Here is an 18,478-nt window from a genome sequence, read left to right on the forward strand (position 1 = left end):
CCCATGGGCACAGCCCCTGGGAACAGGGAGGAAAACACCCACTGGGAAGCAGTGGTCCCATTTTTGGAAGCTCTCCCTTGGTCTCATTGGTCTTGGTCACTGGGCTGCCTCTGGCACCACTCAGGAAGCCATTCCCACAAGTGAGCAGCATGTCTGAAGACAAATTAATGAATGTTTAAGAATCTGTTTACCTGCTGAGCTGGCTCAGGCCTTGGCCAGTTTCAGCAAAAGCAGACTTTCTTAGGTTCTCTGTTCCCAACCTCGGCTGGCTAAGCCCATTGGCTGCGGCAGCAAGCCTTGCGCCTGCAGTTCAGCAGAGGTGCAATCCCTTGCCCCTCAGTCACTGTGCCTTGCTCAAATCAAACAACATAGCTCAGTTTATTATTTTTTTTTTTTCTTCATGCTGTACATCCTATAGTTTGCCTGAGTGCCACTGTGTTAGTCAGGGCATCCTCAAGTGATACAAGAGCCTCGAGGCAATGGGCAAAGCGTGCAAGGCTTTCAGGCTCATCCAGGCATTGATAATTACCAGCCTAGATAGCTAAGCCATTACGAAGATGCAATACAGTCAGCTCTTACATCATGCCCATTTAGGGGAGAAAAATTTAGCAATGAGGAGATGTTACAATTGACAGATCCAAAGAAAACCAGCTAGGTTATTCTTCACAGCAAGATACAGCTAATGACATAGATCAGCAGAAGATCAAGGGGTATGGAGAGAGACCCACTTCTTTGGAATGAGGTCTTTGATTCCTCCAAAAAAAGATTATGAAGCCGTTGAAAGAAAGAAAGAAAGAAAGAAAGAAAGAAAGAAAGAAAGAAAGAAAGAAAGAAAGAAAGAAAGAAAGAAAGAAAGAAAGGGAAAAAGACCAACCTAAGAGGTATTAAAGATGGACTCAACACAAGGTTAAGAGACTTCTACCCCACCCATAGCCATTAGATGTGATGGGGGCTCCCAGAACAGCTCTCCTGTTGAAGGGATGATGGGCAGGTATGACCCCAAGGTTTGCTGGTTGCTCCCCACAAATTTGGCTGTTTCTGAGGAAACTAGCAACCAGTGTGTACCAGTATTCTTGGAGAAACACCTCAAGAAACTACTGAAAATTTCTGTCTATCCATCTTGCACTGTAAACCAGCCCTGGGGATGGGAATATAATCCCTGGCTTGGCTCATCGCCCAGAATTTGCCAACGGTGAGGTAGATTTCATTTCAGAATCACAGTGAGAGCCATAGCTTTGTATTTCTTGTGGAAGATAGCAGTGTTAGTGTTGTTGCTATGGTTATTTCATAGAAGCCCAAGACATAATATGTACATTGAAATAAAACATAGGAACAGCTCTTTAGAAACTGTGTGAGTTTTGTGTGCCCAGTGCACCATGCACCTGTGGACAGGCACACAGGGAGCACTGTGGGGCTGTGCCTGGGGCTGTGCGTCTGTGCCAGCGATGCTGCTTGGCTCTGGCCTCACGCACAGCTACCTGAGCCATTGCAGAGAGCTCAGCAGGGGCATGATGCCATCTTCCATCTTCTCTTGTTTCTCTGTGAAGTGTTTGCTTTGTGGGTGTTCGTCAAATAGCCCTGGAAAATTTTGTCCGGGGCAATAAAACATGGCAAATAAAGAATATGCTCGTCCAGGATGAAATTTCAGGTGAGTGTTTTTGTTAAACTCTGCATGGTTTTCGGGTGACACCAGTGGTGTTTATCATAAGTATCTGTCTGAATCAGTTGAATAACTGTGAACAGCAAATAAGCCCATGAATCACAGCTAGCCAAGCTCTGCGTCTGCCTTATTAATTGATGGATGATTTGGATTCTCATACTCAAATAATTGTTTGTTTCCAAGCGAAGTGCCCCAGGGATCACATATTCACCCACTGCTGCTGCCACTCATGGTGCTCTGCTGTCTTTTCATGCAGATGGTGCAACATACACCCAAGGTGCAGGGGTGCGGTGGAGTGGGGTCAAGCGGCCTGGAAGTGAGGACCTCCCCACCTTTCTCTCCTGTTCCTTCTCACTGTGCAAATGGGGGAGGGAAGGGGGCTGGTGAAATCAATGCTTAGTTTCCCTTCTTTGGTCTGTCTTATCCTCCCCCAGGAAGCTGGTGGGAGCATGTCCTTGTCCCCACCAGCAACCCAAGTGGCCCCCACTTCTGTCCAGGCAGAAGCTCAGTCCAGGGTAGACCCAGAGCATCCCTGACCCTAAGCAGCCATGCTACCTTTAAATGCTGAAAACCATCACTTGGTTTGCACCAATTTGACAGGCTCAAAGCCCTCAGCTGCTCCTCACAGGACATGCCTTCCAACCCTGCCACCAGCTCAGTTGCTCTCCTCTGGACACATTCAAAGGCCTTCACATCCTTCTTAAATGGTGGGGCCAGCACTATGCACAGCACTCAAGGTGAGGCTGCATCAACGCTGGTTATTTTTTTATTCCAAGCAGTTTGTTTGGGGTTTTTTTTGCTATGAGTACAGTGTTTCCCTAGGACTTTCAGGTCTGAAGAACAGAGAAGAACCCCCTTGGCTGGTCTGTACCAGAGCCCCTCTGTCACCACCGCAGCACATACTAGTCGCCAGCACCAAGCATTGAAGGATCACCCAGGAGTGGTCAGGACTCAAAACACACGTAGCTTTATTCCTGCAAAAGACTTACGACTACTCAACCCAAAGCCTGGATGGGTAAGTAAGTAATAAATATTTTCCTGTCTTTTGTGTGTCTTCTCCAAGTAACAGAAGTCCCCTGCTCAGTCTCAGCCAGGGAAGCTGTTAGGCGAAGTCTGGCTTCTCTGGTCTTGGTGCTAATTTTAAGAGGGACGGTATGATGGAGAGAAAGGGACACGCCAGGCCAGGAGGTCCTTCCGGTGCCTGCCCCCCAGTGCCCAGCCACTGCTCCACACTACTTGTGAAATCACGTAGCAATTCTGGTTTCTTTCTGCCTTTAATCTCTCTTTTCCTTGTCTTTCCCCACATACCGCCCCCCCTTCTCTCTCATGTGCTAAATCTTTCCTTTGTTCTGCACCCCTTTTTTCACCTGCCTCCTAAGCATTGCTAAATTAAATGGTATTTTTCCCAGAACCACAAACAAAGCTTTCCCTCTTGAAATCAATTCTGTTGTTGACCTGAAAGTCTTTTACAGCAATTAGTAATTATGCACAGTGATTTCATTCTTCAGTTAGTGAATGCTACAGCCCTGATGAAATATTTTGTGGCCTTTTGTTTAGTGCCGGTATAGGTTTATTTCCTGAATTAATATATTTATAATAAAACTCCAAAGAAAATCTCCGTGGACTAAACTGGCCTGCCTGTGTGCTGTCTGAGGCTGCTGCAGCTGCTGCCCCGCACGCAGCCATGCTTGCCCCCCGGCCGGGGCTGGCTGGCTGCTGGCAGAGGTGGGGCAGAGCTGGGGCAGAAGGGACGGCACAAGCTGTGATGGAGAGATGGGTCCCACAGCCTCTGACAGCAGTAAGATGGGAAACTCTGAAGGCAAATCAACCCATCTGTGGGCCTCGAGTCTCCTGCATATATAGCTGCCCCTTGGGTCAGGGCGGCTGTGAGCTGTCAGGGAGGGTGCCGGAGAGGCTGTGCCCACTGCATTCCATAAAGGGGGTGCTGCTATGACACAAGTCAAAAATCGGTAGTAGAACACCAGAGCAGCAACATTCAGTTCCTGAGGGTAAGTGGGGAGGTGCCCTTTGATGCCCACTGCATCCAGCCCACCCGCCTCGGCCCTGCGGCTCACAGCTCTGTGCTGGCTGTCTGGGCGTTCCTGGTGGAGCATAGGGTCTGCGAGGCAGGTCCCTTCCTGTGCCTGGCCTGCTCCATCCATGCCTCGTGGCAGGACGTGACTGCAGGCGGCAGCACATCATCCTGAGCCCGGGGCATCCTCTGGCACATGCAGAGCAGCGCCCTGAGCTCCGAGCGGAAGCTCTCGTTCAGCCAGCAGTAGATGAAAGGGTTGTAGCAGGTGCTGCTCATGGCGAACCAGTGCAGGGCAAAATAGAGGGAGTTCTTTGTCTTGATGCCGAGACTGGAGATGAGCACCACGTAGCAGTTGAGGGGGAACCAGCAGACAGCAAAGACCACCACCACCAGCATCAGCATCTTGATGCTCTTCTTCTTGTTCTTGTGGTGGGTGATATACTGCTGCATGGTGATATCTCCAATGGCATTGCGGAGCCACAGCTTCTTGGCCAGGCGTGTGTACGTGACAGTGATGATTAGCAGAGGCAGGAGGTAAAGAAGGAGAAAGGTAGACAGGTCCAGATACTTCCAGACCAGCTCTGCAGGCTCAGGAAAATCAGGGAGGCACAAACTCCGGACAGTAGCTTCCCTTGAAAACAAAGAAACACATACATGGCATGTGGCCACTGCCGTGCAAACGGGTGCTGCCAGTTTGGCAAACCACAGGGGAGCTTCCACACCACCCACAATCACCTCCTCAGATGTGTTGTACAGGCAGAGGGAGGCAGATAATGCCCAGCTCAACAAAACAAAGCTCAGTCAAACCGCTGCTTCCCAGAGAGTGGTCTGACGATCTTCTCTGTGTCGGTCTCACCGAGGATAGGACTGGCCACTGTGTATTGTTATCTCTTTTTCCTTAGACTGTTGTGTTGTCTGATAGAAGAATTCCTTAGAAAGACAAACTGAAGTTTCCTCTTAGAAACTGCAGCAGATTTTAACCGAATGAGTCCCTCGTGTCCCCTTAATGTGGCAAAAGTCACCTCTGATGGCCCACTCTTACAAAAAGGGCCACTGTGAAAGCAGCACTGACCCGGCTGCATCTGCCCCTTCCCTGAGCACATGGGCACAGCAGTGGCAGCCTTCTCCTCCCCAGAACAACCCCCGTGCACAGACAGCACTTCTTCCTCCCCATACCGACCATCCCGTGTCCGTCAGCTTTTCAGGAGAGCGGCTGTTAAAACCTTATTGCCACCTCTTATAACAGGCGTGATTATTAGAAAACCTGGTGCTTAACTCAAGTTTAACTTAAGCCTGACAGTTTAACTGTTGATGGCAAATTAACAAAAGAATGGAGTTTAACTACATGTGATAACTTATTTTAACAGCACGTCTGAAGTCCATTATGTTCAACCCAGTGGATCCAGGCTCTGTTCACACTTTCTGGCCAGCAGCAGCTCTCAGCTGATGCAGCCCAGCACCCTCCACAAAACACCCTCCGTCCCCTCTGCATCCTGCAGCAAGTGACTGGAAGTGATGAAACATTAGGAGAAAGCAGCACTCATACATTTATTTCCAGTGGAAGTTTTCTCCTTTTCTTTCCTTTTTCTACCTCTTACACCACTTTGCCCTTCTCTCTTCAACCCTTGCCTTCCGCTTACTTGTATTCAGCACAGACTTTAGTCCTCATCCAGCTGCGTTATTCATTGCAGTATTGATTAATATCTTTAATATCCTGTTTCCAACCTCTGGAGCTGGCTTTTCTGCCACAGATAGAAGAGTGCCTGCAGACAGATGGCTGTGAGCAGGGCCTGAATGCGCTGCTGGAGGGATGACAACAAGCACGGGAGCAAGGTTCTGCTGAGCACTGCCATGGAGGTCCCTGGAGACACTGTTCAAGAGGGGAACTGACACAGAAGGGAAAAAAATCATCTTTTCTGAACTGAGCTCCTGATCTTTTCCTCCCCAGGACCTGGCTCACTGCTGGCATGGGTGAAGCCAGCCCCTGCCTGCAGGCAGCTCTGCCCGTCTGCCAGCTCTGCCCGTCTGCCTGCCAAAGGGCACCTGCCAAAGCAGCCGCAGATCTGGCAGGGGAAGGAAGCGCCATGCCCAAGGTGACACCACAGTGTGGGGTCGAACCTGCCACAGATGAAGAGCAAAGCCATAGGTAAAGAGCAGAAGTGCCGGGGTGAGAGTAGGGTGGACATCCCTCACCACCCCGAATTGGCTGTTTGGGGAATGCCTGGATGGTGTCTGGGCTGTGGCCATTGGTGCTGGAGTGCAGCTGAGACCTAGAGTGATGCTTTGGTGCTTGCGGAGCTTAAAAACATATTTGAACAGAGCAGGCAGTAGCGTGAGCCCGCAGGTAATCACAACCCATCTGCTGCCCTCACTGCCCCCTGTCCTCCCACCCACTAAAGAGAGGGGCACAGAGCTGTAGAAGAGGCTTATGATTATTTCAGGGAAGAGGCTGGTTGAGAGCAAAACCAGGCAGGATGCTGTGTTTTGGTAAGCTGTGGTAGGGCCATGGACTTGGCTGCACTGCTGTGCCCTGCAGGCAGGGCGGTTTGGTGCTGGTGGAGCCCATGTCCTCCCATCCCCAGAACTCCAACAGCTCCCTGGTGGGACTGCTGCAAGCACTGGGGCAGGCTGACCAGGGATGGGGTGGAATTGCCATCCCTGGAGGCGTTTAAAAAACATACAGATGAGATGCTTAGGGACAAGGTTTAGTGATGCATTTGGCAGTGCTGGGTTAATGTCTGGACCTGATGATCTCAAAGGCCTTTTCCAACTTAAATGATTCTGTGATTTGATTCTATGCTCAGGAGCCCCTGGCCCTACAAGAGCTATTACAAGCCATATTACAACTACAATTTTTATTCAATGGAAAGCAGGGATGAGAATAGCATGTCCTGGAAGTCCTTATATTGCTGAGCTGCCTCATGCCGATGTGAGGCTCGGTTTCCTCCGGCCATGCTAAAGGATGAACAGAGACAGATGCCGTGAAACAGATAGTGGTGTTTGTTCATTCATAAGCAATTTGTTCAATAATACCCCGAACACAGCTGCAAAGCAATGCAAGTAGAGGAGTAATCCAGCACTTTGTTTACAAAGTCTAAGCAGTTGAAGATGTTATATCCCCCCCAGAGGCATCTCTCAGTCAAATCAATCACAAGCACAAGGAAAAGCTGCAAAGCCCCAGACTGCACTCCAGATTAGTGTAACCCCTTGCACACAAACAGCGATAAAAAAGCCTGTGCAGGCAGTCACACGCTCCCCTGGCCATGCTGATGGGAGGGAAGTGGCTGTGCTGTAGGAGCAAAGGTGTTTGTCCTCAATACAGAAGCTCAATATCTACAACAGGAATTTTTCTCCTGCTGCCTATGGCTGCCTCCTTACCCTGCTCCCTGGGACGCTGCTCGCCAGCTGAAAACACGGTTCACTGTAAGATTATCCTTTCAGCATCGAGCTCGGCATTCCTGTGAAATGCAGGCATCAGCGGTGTAACACACCACCACAAAAAGCACTGGTTTGTGTAGCATGGGCTGTTTTCTAGCCAGGAGAAGTCACAGCAGTCCACAGGCTGGTGGGGACAAGGGGACCAGAACAGGCCGGAGGAACAGAAGACTGCAAGGGTAAACCAACCCAAACCTTCTGCTTCTTTATTTCTCCCTGGTAGAGAGGGTGACTTCCCAGCAATGAATGCCATCATTAGATCAGCTGGAAGTGGGGGAGATAGTCTTTTTCTTTTTTTTCCCCTTTTCTTTTTTTCCCCTCTAGATCAGAACCTTTGCTTCCTTCTGATACTTCAGCAGTCTTCCCATGGATGTGAAATTGCACTTCATCTCCGTTTAATAGCTTCTGTTGTGCTCAGCCAAGCAAAGAGCTCCTGTCCCTGCCGGGCATGGCAAGGAGGCACACTGAGATGGCTTCGTTTCCCTGCCAAAGCACTGCTCCTCTCACCAGCCCTTTGCTGCAGAGGAAGAGGCGGAGGTTTCCATTTTGCTTTTCTTGGTTTTGAGGCAGAGGAGCCTCAAGCTTTAAGGAAGGCTGATCCTGTTTTGTAAATCCAGATGGATGAAATGCAAGGAAGGTAAAATGGATGAACCAGTGTATGAAGCCTTGGAGTCCTGGGGTACACAGCCCTGCTGACTCACAAAGGCAGCCCTCTCCTCCCTGTTCTTTCTGTACGGTCTTGCTAATGTCAGTACCAGATGTTTACACTATGAGTTTTATTTTCTTCCTTTTTCAAACTTCAGCTTTGGCTCTCTCCTTCCTCCTTGTCTGAGCAAGCTGGCTAGATGTGGTCTTCTCAAGTGTAAGGAGCTGAGTGAGCACGAGGAGGGAAGAGGAAATTGCCTCTTGGCCCTCAGGAGAAAACAGACTTTTGGGGAGAAAGCCCCTCCTGATGGTACCGTGACACCGGCGGTCGGTCCCTCGGCCCTGCCATGCCCCAGCCCGAAGCCTGTCACTGGCGTGTGGCTGGGCGCAGAGACTCACCCCCTCGGCTGGCCGCTGGGGAGGTGGCACAAGCAAACCCATGTCCTGAGGACGTGCATGCCCTGCAGTGAGCCAGGCAGCTCCGCCAGCTGGCCACGCCTCTGCTGCGGGAAGATGAGGTTTCACCCAGGCACAAACTCCCACCGACCCCATGAAGTCCCTCCCCAAGCCTGGGAGCTCTTCCAGCAGCTCTCACCATGACAGCCATGGCTGCAGAGGGCTGCCGCACTGCCTCATGCTCACTTGGAGGGGGAAATAACTCACCTGTAGTTGTACTGGAAAAGCTTTTGATAGATGGCGTGGGGTAGGGAGAAACACGTTGCCATCAGCCAGATAACGGAGATGCTCAGTGCTCCCTTCGTTAGTGACATCCTCTGCTTCAGCGGGTTCAGGATGACCTGCAACAGAGACTTCAGCATGACTCCTACGCGTGGGAAAGCAAAGTCCCTCACTAATGCACACAGCAGAGGCATTTTTTGACATAGTTTAATGCTGTTAAGAAAATGACAGTCATGATTAGGAAAATGTCCTGCTTATTAGAGTGAAATTGGGAACGCTGAACTTTTCAGTCTGCTCAGAAGTGCTTTCACATAAACTTTTTCCTCTATTTTGTTCTGCGAGGACCGTTTTCCTTAAATTGTGGGTTACATTAGATAGGAATAAAAGAAGATACCTAACACAAGTCTCTTCACTTACAGGTATGTTTGTTTAATCTATATGAATTATGTAAAGAAATGTCTCATGTTCTAGCTGAACCTATGAAGCTGACCCCTTCTCCCCTCTTTTGAGGCATTAACTCACCTGTTACAAAATTTTCTTTGTTGGATGAAAAGGTGAAGAGCCTATAAAACCTGAGAGTCTGGAAGACAATATCGGACTGACTGCTAGAGATCAGCGCGTGGCCTGGGCCGCCTGCTCTCTCCTGTACGGGCAGTGCAGGGTGCGTCCATGGCAGCAGGCAGCTGAGGCAGCCTGGCTGTGGGCAGATGGTGGGTACAGGCTGAAATCTCCTCCCAACAGAGATTTCCCACTCTGCCGCCCTGCTTTATGCTGGTCCAGCACTGGTCCCATAGTTACACCATGGGACATTAGTCTCAGAATTTCTTTTTACTCCAGCTGTCCTGCAACTTGACGATACAGCAAATGCCCAATGGGAAAATAAATGCAAAAAGAACAAACAGGCAACTAAATTAGAACTTAAGCTGAAGACGCTACAGGCTAGTGTTCTATGGGGTTTGGGTATCAAAGTCAAAGCCTGGAAAAGTTCCCTGTACAGCTGAAGCAAAACTTTGCGCTCAGCGTCGGCTCTGCTGTCTTTCAAGATGCTCCATGTTAAACAAAGCCTCTTGAGCCAACATGCCCTGCCGCACCCACCAGCTCGGTTGGGCCTGGCTCTTTTCAAACTGCATGAAGGAGGCATCCTCATGCTTTTCACTGAAAGTCTGGAGTGTCCTGTGAAACCTGCGATGCCACTCGGTTCTTCCCTCCCTGCCCTGTACCTGGGAGCCTACAGGAGTCCATCAAGCCTTCCTACCCCAGACACGAGGGGCGTCCTTGAATTTAGCTCTGGAGCATTCTCACTGGATGTGGGTTTAATCCCCAAGATTCAGCCTCCCTGAACCCACGGCTCGCCAGAGACTGACAAGGGCTTGGGGAGAGCCATGCAAGGGACCGGCGGATGGGCAGCATTTCACCTGGTGCCTGTCCAGGGCGATGGCTGTCAGGGTCAGCGTGGAGACGTGGAGGGAGCAGTACTGCACGAAGCGGCTAATGTGGCACATGGCCTTTCCAAAGATCCACGTGCTGTTCACAAACCGAACCTGAGAGGAAAACAACAGGTCAACAGCCAGCAAGTGTACTGAAAACAAATCCATGGGGAAACTGTTTGGGTTGCACCTGAGCTGGCACTTGGCTGGGCAGCTCCACCTGAAACCCAAAGAAAGATTACCCATGCTGGATTTTGAAAAACCATTACATAAGAGTTTACAAGCTCAAAACCCACAGATTAAACAGCGGTGCTGTCACGGCCCTCCTGGTCTATTCATATAAACACCATTTGTGAACAGCGGTAATAACTTTCTGATTATACCAACTACTACATTTCGAAAAACTGGACCATGGTTTGGCCACAAAATCCCCCTTCAGGTCCAGAGAGCTTTCACTGAAGACCTTACTAAGTCTTAAGTGTGACTCTCTAGTCCTTTCCTGCATGTACATTAAAAGTACATGCTCAACCAGGCACTTAATTCTGCATTCCCCAGGAATCTCTTGCTGGGGTTTGGTGGCATGCCTGGAGAGACTTTAGAGCCTTTCAGGAGACACAGTCCGACAGAGCAAAGGGAGCCCACAGGCTGCTGAACGGTGTTTTACTTGCCTGGCAGAGCTGTCTATTAGACTTGGTTGTGTTGGGTTCACACCTCAGCCCTAGAAGAGTGTGCACCGAGGGCGTGACCACCCAGCAGAGCGCTCTTGTGAGAGACTCCCCTGAAAGCTGAAGGGACAGCACAGCCGGCCACTTACCAGGGTAAAAGGCGTGTTGAGCAGCGTGATCATAATGTCAGACACTGCCAGGTTGACAATGAAAAGGCTAGTGGCTGAGTGCATCCTCTTGTTCTTCAGCACCACATGGCACACCAGCATGTTCCCAAAGAGAGACATGATGATAATGACTGAGTACGCCACAATCAGGAGAGCTTTCACTATTGGTTTCTGGGATTCTGGCTCGTATTTAGCCAGCTCAGCAAATTTCTCCCACTCAATAATGCTGCTGTCTGTCCAGTTGAAGGTGGTCTTGTTGGTTGCTTGGGAGATTGACATGAGTTTGGCCAAGGAAGAGTAATGGTCAGACTCCTCAAGAAACCCCATCATCTGTGACCTGTATGACTGAAGCAGCAAGCGAGGCATGGCGGGTTAACCTGAGTCTTCACCCAGCTCGAGGCTGCTAGGATCACAGCTCCAGCTGATGTAGCAAGTGATCCATCACCTCCAGCTACTTGACTTTCTAGGAAGCTGGTGAAGGCACAGCTGCCATTACAAACACCACGTTAAAGCAGAAACCTGGAGGGAGCTTGGAAGGTGTGATGGGTTCCCCAGGGGCAAAGGCGTCACTGGGGAGCAGATCCAACCGGCACCTTGGAAACGGGCTGGTCTGGGACTGCATGGCTCTCAACTCCTTCGTAGATCAAGAAGGGCAATAGCTCCACAGGCAGGCTGGAAAGAAGAACTAGTTATTACATGTAGCAAACGTAGGAAAACCTCAGGCAGGATCTGAAGTTGTTTTAATTCCACATCAGCTTTTTCTTCTTTGTTCTCACCATTTTTCCTCCAAGTTCCACAGGAGGCTGCGCTGTTGGTGCTTCCATCCTTTGCTTCAAAACACCCAGTTCTTTTCTGTTGAAAGGTAAAGGCAGAGCCATTTAGGGGATCATTTTTAAGAGGAGAGGTAGAATTTGTCTGCATATAACCCGTGCAATTATCCTAAAGCAATTCAGAACCTGGAAATCACATCAGAAGTTGACGTTAGTCTATCTCATAGTTTCTTCTCCATATAACAACTGAATTCTGCTTCCAGTGTTTCAGTTTCAGCGAGAGAACAGTCTTCCCTGCAAAAGGTGAGACTTAGCAGCAGGGACATGCAGCTCACAGAGGAGCCACTTACACCCTATACAAACAAACCAACACACAGCAGTAGATACACAAAACAACTCCCTAGAGACAAAATCTCTGCTTCCTCACCTTTACTGACATCCATTTTTAGATACTTCTGCTGAGTTTAGATTGCATTGATCTACTGCTGTTAGGTGGAACCTATTAACTAGGCATGCCGGCATTTACAGATATGCTACGCAAGGCAGGAGAAAGTCATTTAGAAGCTCTGTTGGTTCTCGAGAGGGTGGCTTTTTGTTTGGCGCATGCCATTGCCATCAAGCCCCAAGGCCATGTGCACAAATCAATGGGCTTCGAACAGCATAAAGGATTAATTAGTGGAGCTTTCAGAGTGCTAAAAGGCCCCCCCATACCCTCCCACACAGCAGACCAGCAGGCTGCCCAGGGCAGCCACCTCTCCTCGTGGCAGGCAGTGGCCCAAAGCAGACCACCAGCAGACCCCAAACCAACCCACCACTCAGTCATGCTGGCAGTGCAAACACCAAGAGTCAGAGATCAGCTGTCCTCTGACCAAAATAAGATGCAGGGGACCGTTTTTACCCACACGTTTTGGCTTGCCTGCTTCCTCTGGGGAGTGTCGCAAGTACCAGAAGCCCTGCAAGAGAGTGTCTCCTAAAGCAAGTGGATGTTAAAGCAGCTGGGTGGGGTGGAAGGAAGAGGGAATCATTCAGGAGACGGAGAGAAGAACCAGTCTTGCAAAGAGGCTACGGCTGTTTTCTGGGGAATTTTATGAGTGAAAGAAGCCTAGGTAGGACAGTGTGACAAATGGTCATGGATGCTGTTAGAGCAAAGCAGCTGCAATGCAGCAGGCAGTTGACCTTCTTGTTGTCCCAACGCTGGTGGCGTGGGGAGCACCAGGACCAGCCCCAGTCCCAGTGTGACTCATAATCCTTACCCCGGGGAGCTGCCATGAAACTGGGAGCAGAACTGAAATCAGGGAAAGAGATGAACATTTGTTTGAAAAAGGCGGTTGGCACACAGGACTCATTGTAGCAAAACATCTCTGAGAACAGGAGCTCGGCACAAGTCAGAAAGGAGTTAATGCTTACACAGGTAATGAGAGAATCCAGAACTACATCCCTCTGGACTTGTGGTGCAGGAGAGCAGAGGGGCTCTCCATCACACTGAGGGCCTAAGGAGACCTGCGAGGTTTATCCCATACCTGGGTATGGCACACAGGGCTCCACACCTCTTTATTGTCCACTGTGGTATATACCAAGGATGTGGTTCTTTACAGTGCATGACAGCTCACAGTGGGCAGTGAGAGGAGCCTAAGGGTCACGCAGCATGTGTGTAACAAAAAAGTGTTATTTTAGTCAGCTCCAGCTGAGCGGTTTTGATCTTTCAATAGGCACAGCTGGGATGTTCATGCTACACTGAAATGCCATCACTGAGCTTGAGAGAGGATGCTGCAGAGTGACAGGTGAAACCACCTATTCCCTTCCCTGCATCAATTTACATTAGGTTCTCATGTGGAAACTTGTCTTTGCTGGCATGAGATCAGGCCGAGTTTCAAGAAACCGCTATAATGCATGGGTCAAATCAGATTTACAGTCCGTATGCTTCAGACTGGTGGACAGCAAGAAGAAACCTTGTACAGATTATTCAATTTTAAAAAGCCAAACAGGTTTTCTTAAGTGCCTGTGTGCTTGAGAAGCCCACTTCTCAAGGACTACCTGTAGGACCTGCACTCCCGAGTGGCTCACAGTGACCAGGGCACCATGGCCTTCAGTGTGGATGATGAATAGGGATGTTCCTTCCTACATATAGTCACTTCTCTTGTGCCTATGTCCAGGTCCCTGTACAACTAAATAAAAATTCTGATCCATCTGAAAATTAAATAAACATTGTTTTCAGCTGGATTGGTCTGCTCTCCTGACCTGACCCATGGCACAGCTGAATCTTGTCCTTTCCAGGTAAGGAACAAGGAGCAAATGCCTGAGGAGGATGGAAGACCTTGACATGATGGAGCTGAAACCTGATTTTCTAACACAGAATTTCTCCTCAGGTCTTTCTATACCCAGTAAAACATCACTTTCAGTAGCTGGTGAGGTTCTTGGTATTGGCTGTTGCCCTGGGTGAGACCACACGCACAGCAGAGACAACTCCCCTGGTTTCCTGAGGAAGCGTGTGCTTAAACGCGGGTTACCGCGACGGCCGCTCACCAGGGTCCCGCGGTGCAGGACAGCCTGCCTGGCGGGCCCCATATCGCGACATGGCCTGAAGGGCTGCAGGGGCAAAGGCTGCCCCGGTGCAACTTCCCCGGCTACCGGCGCCTGGGTCAGAGACTGCCTGCGGGCCCCCGCCGCTGCACCCATCACCTCTTCCCGACGCAGACACGCAAACCCTCCGCTCCCGCAAACCCAAAGTAACGACCTGCGCACCCCGGCAGCCGCCCACCGGGCGCCCCGTCCCCGGGCGCCCCCGCACCCTGCACCGCGCTCCCCGCACCGCTCACCCCGCCGCTGCCGCCGGCCCCGCCGCTGCTGCGCCCGCCCCGCGCCGCACGTGCTGCAGGGCGGGGCCGGGGCGGGGCCGCTGCTCCATTCATGAAAAGGCCCCGGGCACACACCCCCCACCCCCCTTTCCCTTAGGGGAGTCGCAGCCCGCGGGAACACGCGTGGGGCGCCGCTCCACGCGCGACAGTGCGGCTCCGCGGCCGCTGTGCCCCTGCGGGCAGCGCTGGGGCCGCCCCGCTGCCTCCGCCCGTCCCGCCGAGGAGCGCGGTCCGGCTCCAGGCGCGTGCGCCAGGTCACTGGAAAGCAGCACCGTGCGCTGCTGGCCGTGGCTCGACCTCTTGCTGTGCCGCGGGTTTGCATATGCTTTGCAGTACATTTGCATACGCTACAAGAGAGTCTGCACAAAGCAGTTCGCAGCGTGGAGAACTCTGCAGGAATCCTGACTTGTGTGTTCCTCTGTGGCATTTAGCAAAGAGCTGCTTACAAGTTGCATGTTACTCTCTTTTTAAAAGTATAGGAAACAGCAGATAGGGTGCTCGATGCGTGTAGTGGAAATTGTCACTGTTCCTTTTGAAGTCGAGTTGCTCTTAAGGTCTTGTGAAAGGGAACAAGATTCTTTTCTTCTAAGAGATTTGGCTGGTCTCAAAAGCCATTAACGGCAGTTAGAGTAATGCCTCAGTTTTTTCTTCTGTCTGGGTCACCAGAACACATACATGCTGATGCTGAGGATGAAAGTCTGATCTCCTCCCCGTGTTAATTCTCAGGCCAGCTGGTACAGAAAGTTAGTGCCTGTGCCACCTTTCTGAAACGGGATTCTTCAAAAGCCCGATTTGAAGCCTGCTGAGCCCAATGGAGGTCTTTGCACTGACCCTCTGGGCTCCGATCGAGCCCTCGGGCAGGGGTGGCCAGAGCTGCAGTGCCCGTGGCCGCCTGGTGGGGATGCAGCGACGGCCCAAGAGCAGAGCCTGCTGCAGGCACAAACCTGGGCTGGGTGGGCTTCAAGCGTGGGTCCTGCAACACCTGATCTGGTACGGAGCATCTGTGCATGCAGAGACACTGGCAGCTTAAGTAATGGGAGAAAGGGGGGGGGACGGGGACGGGGGTGGGGAATCTGCACAAAACTCTCCAAGCCTGAATTTCTGAGATGAGGCCCTTAGTAGATTTTCAGCCTTGATGGATTGTTCTCAGATAAGTGTTTTTCCCATATCTAGATTCCTCTTGACAGATGCTGACACAAAAATGTGAGAAAAAAGACAGTTTGGGTTTCAGACAAAGATTTTAAACAACATATTTTTAAACTAGATATTATTGTCTTTCTTATCTTGTACGCTGTGTGTGTTAACCACATCTTATTGAAAAAGCAAGAAAGAAGGTTTTGTTTTCTGCTTCCTTCCAGTCACCTGTGAGATCTGCTGAGGCCCATGGCTCTCCATGCCCATAGCACCTCTCCCAGTGTCCGTTTCTTGCTGGCAGCACCACAGCCATGTCACGCCAAGTTGAAGGCTGGGCTGGCTCCTGGAGCACATGTCGTCAGCAGGGGAGCAGCTGTGGGATGGGGAGCACACAGGAGGGACATGGGACACAGAGAACATCCCTCCTGCTAGACTGAGAATTCTGTTTACAGGTTGAAAGGTCACACACTGATGTGTGGAACCAATATTTCAAATTTATCATGAGTCTAAGGTTTGAACAGTCCAGTCCAATTCAACAAGAAGATGTTGGCAGTCCCGTTTGTTACAGCGATAACAACACTTTTCCAAATGATCTACTTATTGCTAATTCCAATTAATAATGCATTTAAAATTGCTATACACAAGCTTCCTAACATCTGTCCTGTTCTCTGGCAGGAAGGTTGCCTTTTCTGCCTGCTGTGAGAGTGAGCAGTTGGTGTCCTCAGTTCTTCTCTAGAAAGATGGACTAGTCTCCAGTAGCTGTTGCTACCAAGAAATTAAAAACCAGTAATCCAGAAGCATCCTCAGCCTCAGTTTCATGATCCTGGAAAGCTGAGGTGGTGCTGGCAAGAGGTAGCTCAGTGCATGCCCTCCCCTGTGCTGCCCAAAGCTGGAGCTGCTGGCGGCTGTGGAGCCATGAGCAATTGGTCCGTGTGCTCCTGGCTGCTTGCTGAGCTTTGCTGGGATCATTTGTCCCGGCTCTAGCACACACCCTAGTCTCCAGCCACACTTGCAACCTCTGTCAAGGCAAGTAAACAGTCACGACAATTTCAAGATTTTTTTTTTTCCTCCAGATTGGGTATATGTTTGCTGTGAAGCAGACTGAGCATCCCAGCTTGCACCACAACAGCTAGAGGCTTTTTGAGAAAGCAGTGAAGATCTTCCTAGTAAATAGGAGAAAAAACAGAGCCTAATAGAGATAGGAATTCCTTCTGTGGGAGAAAAAATAATATGTATTTGATATGTGTTTGTTTCCAGTAAACCAGTTCTTTGCTCAGAATTTTGTATTTATTGCTTCCCAGGGTCTCAAAGCTGCTTCAGTTCAAGGCTGTGGCAAAACTCCAATTGCTTTCAGCAGAAGCAGAATGAAGTCTTGTATTTACTATATGGAGTTCCTTGCTCCAGGGCTGTAGGAAGGACACGCTGTATGCTTATTATCACTACAACAAGATGATCTGGTAGGCTTCTGCTTTTTCCCCCCCTGAAGTCATTCTCGTCATGACTGTGAGATTCCTATGCATCTAAAGAGTCATTTCATTATCATCTCATGTTTTTCTTGCCTGGCACATATTATTACTGGCTTTATAACTGCAAGCATGTTCAAAGAGGAAAGCTACAAATTAAGTCTAATCAAATTTCCAGCAAAATCCCAGACACGTTATATTTCTCCAGGTGCAAGTTACTCAATTACAGATATGTGCTAGAACCTCTTGAAACACTCAAGCACTCATTGGTTGAAGAATGAAGACTTGATTCATTACAATTGCTGCACCTAGCCTTCCTTTGTACAACAAGAATCCTTATTAACCCTCCTAACGGGGGACAGAGACTCTTCCCTTTGCAGCTGGTCCCACTACTGCCCACTTACGCCTTATTGCTTGCTTGGTTCCCAGATTGAGGATAGGTGAGGAGTCATATGCCTGCTACCGCTCCTGGCTTTTCCTCTTGTCCCAGGTTACAGCCCCCCTGCTTGGTGCAAGGGGAAGAGGAAGGGACTGACCAGGAGCTGCTCCCCTTACCCACCCCACTGGCTCTGTCCACTTCTGTGATGGCCAGCACTGACCTGTGCCCAGCTGGCCTGCTCCCAGCCCCAGCAGGTCCCCCAGCACGCGTGGGGGGATTCAGCAGAGCACCATACATGGCCCGGTGCTGAGGCAGCTGGATCAGCTGCTGCACTCATGTCCACACGTGTGCCTCCATGTCTGGGTGAGCTGAACATCTCAGAGGATAGCCTGCAACCTGAAACCCAAGCAGGGACTGGAATCATTGTCAGCCACGTTCCCAAAGGCATGGTTCAAAGCGTTCGATTGAAATCAAGCTATTTTAAAAGTACTCACAGCAATGAAATAAATGAGTCTTCCCTTGCTTTAAGGCTCCTCTGACACTGACACTGTGCACTTGTGCCTTTGCTCCACGCCAGCCACCTCCTGTCCCACGAATGCTCAATGGAGCTGCCAGTCCTTTGTTTTCCATGTCATTAGACAAGTGTCTGACTCCTGACTGCGTTTTTACCTATCAGAAAATATTTCAGAAGCAGGAATTGTGAAATAAAATGGCTTAGACTTTTTTGCCTGTTTTCTTGGGCAAAATTCAAGCTACCTGCCTGTCTCTGCAGAGACTTTGCAGGCTGGAGATATTAAAGACATTCAGCATCTTTTTCTGTCTTACTTTTAAATGTCAGAGGGTCTTCTTCTTTCCCGGAGGGCTAGATGCCCTCTAGACAGATGAATTAATAATAACGCGGATAGATACTCAGGCACCAGATGTATTGTAACTTATGAGCTGCAAGAACTCCTCCTTTTGCTCTCAAATATTGGCGTCTACTGTGTTATCACCATCAGATTTTAAGGCACAAAATGTATAGCTGAGCCCTTGAAATATTTATTACAAAGTCTTACGCCTGCATGCACTATTTCATGTGCACAGCTGAGTGACGTATAGGTCACTCATCCCTTCTCACTCCCGAAACACACGTTTAAAAAGCAAGCTCGAGTTCACCTCGGGTGTG

The 18,478-nt window shown here is 50.0% G+C and overlaps 1 protein-coding gene across 4 annotated transcripts; it reads right to left on the reverse strand.

Annotated features, from left to right (window-relative positions):
- Nucleotides 1–2,155: 2,155 nt before the first annotated feature.
- Nucleotides 2,156–14,357, reverse strand: LOC101917438 (G-protein coupled receptor 83-like). Of its 4 annotated transcripts, none has more exons than XM_055818334.1 (6): nt 14,299–14,357; nt 11,489–11,564; nt 10,695–11,384; nt 9,869–9,994; nt 8,439–8,572; nt 2,156–4,326 (listed from the first exon to the last, which is right to left on the reverse strand). In XM_055818334.1, the coding sequence occupies exons 3-6, from the start codon at nt 11,076–11,078 to the stop codon at nt 3,732–3,734; spliced, it is 1,239 nt and encodes a 412-aa protein (XP_055674309.1). In that variant the 5' UTR covers nt 11,079–11,384; nt 11,489–11,564; nt 14,299–14,357; the 3' UTR covers nt 2,156–3,731. The 4 variants fall into 4 exon arrangements, with proteins under 4 accessions (XP_055674309.1, XP_055674310.1, XP_055674308.1 ...); XM_055818335.1 differs by lacking the exon at nt 14,299–14,357 and adding an exon at nt 12,736–12,768; XM_055818333.1 differs by lacking the exon at nt 14,299–14,357 and adding an exon at nt 12,659–12,768.
- Between the last annotated feature and the right edge of the window lie 4,121 nt (nt 14,358–18,478).

This window comes from Falco peregrinus, chromosome 13, assembly GCF_023634155.1.
Source record: "Falco peregrinus isolate bFalPer1 chromosome 13, bFalPer1.pri, whole genome shotgun sequence".
NCBI classification, from domain to species: domain Eukaryota; kingdom Metazoa; phylum Chordata; class Aves; order Falconiformes; family Falconidae; genus Falco; species Falco peregrinus.

Coding starts and splice junctions, on each gene's coding strand:
- LOC101917438 (XM_055818334.1), bottom strand. CDS start 11,078: ATGCCTCGCTTGCTGCTTCAGTCATACAGGTCACAGATGATGGGGTTT. Junction 8,573..9,868: donor TCGCCCTGGACAGGCACCAG/GTGAAATGCTGC, acceptor TCTCTGTTGCAG/GTCATCCTGAACCCGCTGAA. Junction 4,327..8,438: donor CTTTTCCAGTACAACTACAG/GTGAGTTATTTC, acceptor TTTGTTTTCAAG/GGAAGCTACTGTCCGGAGTT.